The following is a 9,528-nucleotide window of genomic DNA, read 5'->3' as shown; positions in this document are numbered from 1 at the left end:
GTATATTTTCTTTGTGGCATCAAAATCTGTATCAGTCTGGCTATTTCCCCTACTGACATCATGTTCTTATTTGAGGAGTTAACTCATTTGTGACTCATTTGTGTGTGTAACTTGCCTATTTAATTTTCAATTAAAAAAAATCTAGTTAATATTGTAGTATCAGATTTCTCAAGCAGTAAAATGCTAGTTTTTCTTCATTTTCTGCATCTGGTTTCTTGTACTTAAAGAAAAATAGGTTTTCTTTTCTTTTTTTAAATAAGTCTTGAAAGACCTAGACCATAAGTGACTTAGTTCTTTGATCTCCTCTCCTGGTATCACTCACAAGAGCAGAAAAGCAGCCTTTTTGACCATAGATCACATATCAGGAAAAGATTTACCTGGATCAGACACTGAAACTATAGAAACACAGCTGCATAATGCTGCTCTTGTTTTTAATCTACATCCTAACTTTTTATGACTGCATTTTACCCCAAAAGCACGTTAACAATATAACACATTCCTTACTTTAAATGCTGTCTTTCTAGTATAAAAGACTTCCAACACTGCCTTCTAAATCTGTGGATTTAGCACATGGAGACTAGAAGCGAGTGCTGAAAACAAACCATCTGTGGGTCTGGGTAATACTCCTTCGCTATACAGATTTCTTCAGAAAAGAGATGATAATATGAGATTTTGCTTTGTTTTGCCACAAGAGGGCACTCCCCTAATTCGTGTGGTTTCTAAGGCAATGTCCGTTACCAGAGACAAGATAGACTCGTTTTATATCTAAACCATGAATCCAACTTTTTATACAGCTAAATTGAAAAATTTCATTCTGTTTGTGTTCTCAGCATGCATTTGACTTACATCAAGTTACTAGGAAATATTATTTAGCTGTGAGAGCCCATTACGCTTCATAAATGACTGATAAGACAAAAAATGGTGGGAAGTAAATAGGATTTCCCTTCATTATCTTTAGAAATAGCAGTACACTGTATTAACACAACTCATTGTTCTCAGTGATAAACTCAGACAGGTCACAGTCAAAAGGAAAGATCTTAAGACATGCCATTTTCAGAAGCATGAGTAATTTGTGAAACAAAGAAATGTGCTCTATTTTTCATCCACTTGTGAATGCTTAGCTATTTGCATCTGTTAAATACACCATCATGTGCAACAATATACAGCGCAAGCATGGTCCACAGAGGAAACTGATTCAAGCACTCAAAGTCTGAAGATTGTCACGTCCTCCCTAATGCAAATTTCTGATTGCATTGACCTACTTAGGATCAGATAGTTAAGAAGATTTTGTTTAAAATGCTTCTAAACAGTCATCATGAGTGTACAGTATAACTTACCATAGCACTTTTGTTTTCAGTCACGATATTTTATATATATAAACCTGTGTCATTTACCAAAACCAAGACTGATTTCTCCCTCTTACTTAAGTCCAAATAAAATTTCGCCCAGAAACAGTGGATGAGTTTTGTCCGTCAAGAGTCAGCTATGTTCCTGGGCAACCGGTAATGCTCTGGCCTGATCCTTGACTTCTTCTCCTGAGGGTTGGCATATTTCCACTTGGAGGGAGACATTTTCAGCTTTTTTCTCTTCTTATCTGTACACCACACCTTTTCACAGTATTCTTCCACCCTCTGGAAGTTGCTGTAACCTATTAGTTGAAGAAATTCCTTGTACCATGGCTTTGATGCCTGAGGTATACTGCTCTGCATTGGGCATGGCATTTTGTGAGGTATCTCCTCCTCATAGTCTTTATTGAACATTTCATCTACGCGTTCTTCCTCAACTATTTCCAAGGTGATTTTCCTGACAGTGTGAACAATGCTGTGTTCCACCGTCTGACAAAAATAGGTCCCTGCATCCAGCCGATGCAGCTTCAGGAATAAGAGACCAAGGTCCATTTTGATTATTCTATCATCTGTCTTCACCTGAAAAGCAAAATGATGCAGTTATAGACCACAGGCCTTTACTACTACATTAAATCAGTGCAATTATTTCTGAAATGTACTTTCATTAATATAAAATTAAATTTTAAAATGAGGATTAGAGATCCATGATCCTTTAATTCACATTTTTTAAGTAACAAAAATATTTTCTTGAAGTAAAGAAGAGGTTGAGCTGTGAAAGTATAGTGGTCTAGAGAATCTGGCAAGCATGGTAGAACAGACAGTAAAACAGATAGTTTTCCATTTTCCCAGCATGGATTAGTCACTTGTAGCTAAATCACAGAGGGAAATAGTGTTGAAACATGCAAATAAACTACTGGATGGAAAGCAAATAGGCATTTGCCAGCTGACCTGCAATAACTGTCCCTGTGAATGCTCTTATACATTAATAAATGTTTTTGAGGCAACACATAGATATTTGTATATCTAACTGCAGGACCATTGCAATCTTAAAGCCTTAGTTCTGAATGTGGTGTCTGAGTTCCCCCTAGAGCTCCTCAGAGCGAGGTTATTAACTGCTAGGCATTCAGAGATGTTAGCAAGCAGCGAGGACTGAGCTGTCTAATCCAGCCAGAAGTGCCCAGGAGAATAGAATCCTATCTTTGTATTTAACAGTAAGTTGCTGAATATAAAGCAGAAGAGCAGTAGTGGGTGACGAATAGACTGAGAGCAGCCCTGCAGAGAAAGATTGGGGATATTGGTGGATGTAAAATTTGACATGAGCCATCAATGTGCGCTTGCAGCCCTGAAAGCCAACTGTAACCTGGCTGCAACACAGGAAACATGGCCAGCAGGTCAAGGGAGGTGATTCTGCCCCTCTGCTCCACTCTTGTGAGACCCCACTTGCAGTACTGTGTCCAGCTTTGGGGTCCTCAGCACAAGAAAGACATGGACATGTTGGAGCAGGTCCAGAGGAGGGTCATGGAAATGACCAGAGGGATGGAACACCTTTCCTATGAAGACAGGCTGAGAGAGTTGGGGTTGTTCAGCCTAGAGAAGAAAAGGCTCTATGGAAACCTTATTGCAGCCTTTCAATATATAAAGGGGGCTTATAAAAAAGACAGAGAGACTTTTTAAAAGAGCATGTAGTGGTAGGACAAGGAGTAATGATTTTAAACTAAAAGAGGTAGATTTAGATTAGATATTAGGAAGAAATTCTTTCCTGTGAGGGTGGTGAGACACTGGAACAGGTTGCCCAGAGAAGTTGTGGATGCTTCTTCCCTGGAAGTGTCCAAGGCCAGATTGGATGGGGCTATGAGCAACCTGGTCTAGTGGAAGGTGTCCCTGCCTGTGTCAGGGGGGTTGGAACTAGATGATCTTTAAAGGTCCCTTTCAACCCAAAACATTGTATGATTCTATGATTCTGTGCTTCTATGACTCTATGATTCCACTTCTCTCTGCTTTTACTTGACTTTTTCTAATGACTGTATAATTATTCATGAAAAATATAATAGCTTTCAGGGGGAAACGTTAATAAAACGAATTCATTCTAGTAGTATAAAGACATAGTGGAAGGTTAGAGTCTGTCCCAATTTACAGTCCTGGTGTCCAGTATCTGAGCTACTGAGTCTAATGGGATATGTATATAATAGGACATCCTCTGGCCCCTCACAGTTCACTACCTTTTGTGAAAGACCTGATTAATAGTTCTATTTTAAGAATAATTGCGCATGGATAGGGATCTTCCAGTTAATGCATGAGGAAACATCAATTGCGAAAAACCATGCGGAAGTTTGAGACTTTGTCCTGGTTTCATTGGGGTTTTGTTTCAGTTTGTGGCCAGCCATGGTGATCAAGGCCCTTAGCAGTTAAATACAGGGCAGCCGACCCAGGTTGGCCCATGAGTGTATTCTATATTATTAATATCAAGCTCACTATGAAAGGGAAGGCTTGCTGAGGAAAGGTGAGGCTCTTTTTACTCTTCTCCCTTTCAGCCTCCCTCTTTCTAATTCCCAGTGATTGCTATTCCTGGAGCAACTTGCTGCAATTTTGTAGCTAAGTATAATTTTGTGTGTTTTGTGTTATTATTTATATTGGTTTCTTTATTTTATTAAATCTATTTAATTTTAACCCACAAGTCTCCCTCCTTTTCCCAGTTCCCTTCCTCTGTCAGGGAAGGGACATTGGGTGAGAGAAAAACTGTTATTGTTTAGCCCTGGGTGTGGGCTAAATGAAGACAGATTTGAACAAAACTTTAGGTGAAAATGTGCCTGAAGTGGGGATGGTATTCATCTTGCTTAATTTTAGATATTTAAAGCAGAGTGTAGCATCCTTGGTTATTTTTGTATTCATTTTTTACCTAACCAAATGAAGCTGTCTAGATTAGCATGAGGTGATACCACTGCAACACCAGCAAGTCTGATTTCAAAGGTAACCCACATCGACTAGCTCCTGCATAGATCTCTTTACTATAAGTGTCCACATTTACTATCAGATGAGTCCCACTCCAGAGATCTACAGATGTCTATGGCTAAGTTGAAGTCTCACATTTGCAGTACAGCCTAGCTGCTAGGCACTAAGGCAACCATCCTTGTCCTTTGGTGGTCTGAGGCTTTTCTCCCTACATCCTTTCGCATACTAAGTAGGGATAGTTACACTGATGTGTATCAGCAGAGAGGTATTGGGGAATAAATATATTAACACTTATGAAGCACTTTCATAATAGGGAAATATATTTAAAAGAGGCAGAGAATCCACCAACACCCATTTTCAGAAGGTTCTGTAATATAATGGGTGAGGCAGCAAGAATAAATAGATGTTAAGCTTGACTAACATTGGGAGTAACATGCACGCATTTCACCTCTGCAATCACATACCATGAGAAGTAGTGGATTATCTTTTGGTTTGAGGTCTTATATCAAGTTTCACTACATTTCTAACGTCTGCATTCAAGATGCTGAATGCAAACTCCAGATGAAATTCTCAGGTCTATTAATTCAAGAGAGCAGATGAACATAATGATTTTCCTTTACATCCATGTCCATTTGAGCAACTGATGACAGGCCTTTCAGTGAAGTTGTAATATTCCTAACCATGGTCTCTTTTAGTTAAAAGGTTAGGCTATAAGAATATTTACCTCTTCCTTTTTAGTTTCGTGAGCTCGCTGGACAAACCAAATAACTTTTGCTTGTAAGGTCCGAGGGGTGCACTCCAGAAGGGTACTGTTGTACTCTATTCCATAAACAAGTCGCTCCTCAGTCTTCTCCAGGACTTCACCTGGAAGGAAAATGAATGTTTTAAAAATATGTGTTGCTGCCAATACTTGTTACACTCCATGTTCAAGGTATATTTACTTTTAAGAGTGACTTTGAGTTCAGATCCAACCACATAGTGACTGAAAAGTAGTGCCTGGTGAAGGTCTGACCTGCTAAGTGAATTTTCCCATCATCTCAGATTCTCACAGGGTCTGATCATAACTTAAATGGATCAAATTTTGCCATGATTCAGCTGAGATTACACACAGAGAAACAAATCTCAGCCTTTCACACTAATTGCTTGTGCCTGATTCTTATGAATAGTTCATCTATTTCATTTTCAGTCAGTGAAGCAGGAGGATTCAATACATGCTTAAATAAATAATACAATTCTTATAATACATGCTTATAGTAAATAATTGAGTATTTTTAGAAATAAAAATGAGAGCACATAGCCTTTTGCAGAATGAAACTCTGAAAAAAGTGTAAATACCTTAACCTATATTATACCTATCCATGTTATACACATGTAAAATAAATGTATATTTTTGGCCCAAGGATGCTAATAAAAACAAGGTGAATTAAATTAATCAAAACCCAATTCTGTTTTTCCACCCAACAAAATATCTGGAGGAAGATAAGCTAGATGTTACACTGGAGGAGACCAATTGCCTCATTAATGAAATCATCTTATTCCACAGTAGTGAGAAATATTCTTGAGACCAATCAATTTTATACCCTAAAAAATACAAGGTTTGATATAATTGTAATTTCTCTGTTGTATTTCAAACAAATTCCAAATTTCATATTGGAAAATACTTTTCCAAAATCTACTATATCCTCGAATCGACTCCAATTTTAATGAAGTTTTCTCTCGTAAAATATCTATCTAATATTTAATATCTAATTTTTTTTTATGCCTATCTATCTAAAAGAACCTTTTATATTTAATTTTTTTTCTCCTATAAATGCATTGAGTGTTATCCTGCATAATACTGAGGATGTCCAAGCAACTTTTTTCTGTCTGTTTTGCCATTCCCAACACCAATGCTTGAAATCAGCACTTTCCAAGGTTTAGACAACAGCATTAGACACAGTAATCTATCTTTTTTTAGTACAAATCTTGATAATGATTATAAATACACATTTGTATTCTGACATGTCGTTGCCCATGTCTGTGCTGTGGAGATCCTTCAGTTCTGGCTGAGTGTCCTGGCAGTATTTCATATTAGTTTCAGGATACAGCCCTGTTTTTTTCCTGGACTTGCCCCATCTTCCCACTTGCGTTTCTACTGTAAGCTCTTGAGAAACACTAGCCACATCCCTAGTCTGAATGACAGGACTGCAGCACTACATGAATGCTGTGGGATGTACCTGACCTGCCATTGAAACAAGGTCATTCTTAAACCTGGATGACATGGGCTCATCCCCATGACTCTTGTAAGCTATTACAGCCATATGCCAGTAAAAAACCCCGGGTGAGATCACGGTCTGGCTCATATTCTTGACAAAGTCTGTGCTCTTTGCTCCAGGCATTTGGTAGCAATTTGTAAACACGTGAGTAGATTACCAATGAACTGCTGGCCAAAGCACTGCTGCGCTGCATTTCCGTGTCGAACATCTTGTCTGCGGAAACGTCTGGAGGGGAAAAAATGGAATTTTTTGAGATATCTAGCTTACAGATTGTTGGGTTTGTACTAAAGTGGTATTCATTAAAAATATAAGGAGCTAAATCTTGATTCCTAAAAATTTAACATTGTTGTGAGAAGTACTCATTTATGCACCAGTATTTTCCCCCTGCTCACCCTATCGGGAATCATGTCTGAAAAAAAGAAACACATTTGTCTGGGGAAGAGGCACAACTACGTGTCCAGTTTATACATAACTACAGTGATGTTATAAATAGTAAAACAAGATCCTCTGAATCAACTGGGCAACATTCAGTGCTAGGAAGAGCCAAAGGGACCTTTAGCCTGCCTTTGGGTCCTCACTCTCTCTGGAAGCCAAGGAAATTTTCCTTTTTTAGTTTAGAACAATTTGCCATGTATGTGAATGATAGTTCCTTTATCCTTTGCTCTCATGTTATTTTTTTTTAATTTGGGAATCTCAAAGCACAGAGCAAATACTTTATTACATTTGTGTAGCAGACAATTGTTAAGCTCATTTTTCTCAATAGGGAAAGAGACATATTTGTGACTTGCCCATGCCTAGAAAGTGAGCCAGTGGCAGAACTGTGTTCAGAACCTGGGAGCCCTGGCTGTGATCTGGAAATAATGCAACTGCTTTTGAGAGAAAAATTGTTGTGAGATTTGGGCTTTGGGTTTTTTATATACATTTACAGAAAAATAATGAAAACCATAATTGTATGGTGCATTCCCAGAAGGACTGTGCTTTAATGTGGCAATTTTTTTCTCTGAGTGTCCTGATAAATATAATTAAGATTGCTTACTAGGGAAACGAAAGAGCCTATTGGAATGTCATATCTTGCAGATGTAGTATTTCCAATAACCTGAAATTTAGTTATACTAAGGATACCTTTCCTATATTTGCATAAAGAGTGATTCTACACAGTATTACCAATGCCATACATAACAGATTAACAGAAATATGCAATGCAACAAATCTTACACAGCAGGTATGTGTACGGTATAAATCGTATATGAGAGAAACAAGCAAAGCCAAGCAGTTTTGTTATTCTTTGCATTTACTGCTTAAATAATGCTTTTTGCCAGTGCTACGTGAACATAAAAGGCAGAATTTTTATTTGGCACAAATTGAATTTACTGAAACTATGTAGATTTACACTAGTTCAAGATCTATCTTGCCCATGGATATTACTCATCCTATTTCTAAACTGGCAGTAGACAGTGATTGTTTTCTGAGTTCTGTCACCCATATGGACTTCTCATCCAGTGGTGCTGGTGGAACAAGAGGATAGCTTTAACCTTTACTGATATTCATAGCAGAACCAATGTTTTGCCATTGTTGTTTCAGGGGAATCCACAAATTCAGTGGGGACTGCGTTGGATCTTTTAAGCAGAAGCGCTAAAAATACATGCATATTATTAAACAAAAACTGACATTCTGTGATAGCAACAGGGCTTCATCATGCCCTGGGAATTCTCATTGTAAAGGTTAGATGCTGCAGCATGTGCTTAGTGATAACTCTGCAAAGTGTCAGTGCTGAATAGTGCTGCCACCAGTTTAGCACGTCTCTGTATGCAGATTATTCAGAAGAGACATTCTATCGCACAAGTATACATAAATGCTATAGACATAAGCCTTGAAAAAAAAAAAACAAGAAAACCCCACTGCTGTCAGACCTGGCAGCCCTATCTAGCAGGAACAGGACTGTTAGTAAGCATGTACTATTTACTCCAGTTCCTCAAGATCATTCTAGAGCTAAAAAAAATCCTAGTCCTGTGAGACAGGATATTTCTTTAGTTGTTAGAACCATTCAATAAAAAAAATGTTTGTTTGATGTGTGTTTGAGTGTGAAGACTGGGGAAGATACGTTTACCTATGCCTTCATGGGCTACTTTATTGAAGAGAAGCGAAAAATGAGGAGAGGTGCTGAAAGAGAGGGAGATAAATGTGTTTCACAAATATTGACATGTCTAGTATTTGTTATTTTTTTCTTAGCAATCATTTCATTCACAATTCCGTGAATAATAGAGTACCAGACAATCCCTGAGATAAACTACTATAAGGAACAATTTTCAGTGACTGGCAAATGTACTGAATATATAGAAGTGTCTTTTGCAATCTACAACTTCATGAATTTAGTTTTCAGTCTATAACTCTGTGCTTTCAGAAACTTAGTTAAAAATGATCTGCGAGAAAGCAATACAGTCATCATCATCATCATCATCATCCTCCTCCTCATGTTTCTTTATTATTTCCCAGGGATAGATGAGGAAAAGTCGAAATGGCTCAGGGAGAAAAGGCGTCGTGGCAATTTGCATAAGTAAATCAGTTGACTGAGTTTGGTTTTACCCAACCAAATGTTACAACAGAGGGACATTTGGGTGATCACTGGTTTTTAGCTGCAAGGTGAAGGCAGCCCCTTAAGCGCCCCTCCCACTGCCCGGCCCCGCCCCCCGGCAGCTGCACTCCGTGGCACCCGTGGCGGGCAGCTGCTGTCAGTGCCGCTCCACCTCCCTGCTCCAGCCAGGGCACCCCATTGCAGGCAGGCAGCAAGGAGGGCCAGGAGGCTTGGGCGGGGGGGGAAACCATAGATCTGGAAAAAAAATCCATCTGTTTGGAGCTTCCTTGCTATCCATGAGAGACGAAGAGCATGTTTGCGTGCTTGCTGGTGGAGTGGGTGGTGGAGAAAAAAAAATTGGCTAATGAATCACAGGTTGCCAGACCTGCCCAAGCTGAAAGACATT

At 38.7% G+C, this 9,528-nt stretch overlaps 1 protein-coding gene across 1 annotated transcript in view; it reads right to left on the bottom strand.

Annotated features, from left to right (window-relative positions):
* Positions 1-1,472: 1,472 nt before the first annotated feature.
* The window catches only part of SEMA3E (semaphorin 3E), a 160,219-nt gene continuing 152,163 nt past the window's right edge, over positions 1,473-9,528 (bottom strand). Inside the window, exons 15-17 of the mRNA XM_068400746.1 lie at positions 6,708-6,775; positions 5,020-5,159; positions 1,473-1,925 (exon numbers count right to left, since the gene is read on the bottom strand). Of these exons, the coding sequence (XP_068256847.1) occupies positions 1,473-1,925; positions 5,020-5,159; positions 6,708-6,775 (661 nt within the window). The remainder of the gene's footprint in view (positions 1,926-5,019; positions 5,160-6,707; positions 6,776-9,528) is intronic.

Source organism: Nyctibius grandis, chromosome 5 (genome assembly GCF_013368605.1).
Source record: "Nyctibius grandis isolate bNycGra1 chromosome 5, bNycGra1.pri, whole genome shotgun sequence".
Classification (NCBI taxonomy): domain Eukaryota; kingdom Metazoa; phylum Chordata; class Aves; order Nyctibiiformes; family Nyctibiidae; genus Nyctibius; species Nyctibius grandis.
The sequence above is the reverse complement of the archived record's forward strand: the minus strand, read 5'-3'. Positions and strand labels throughout refer to the sequence as shown.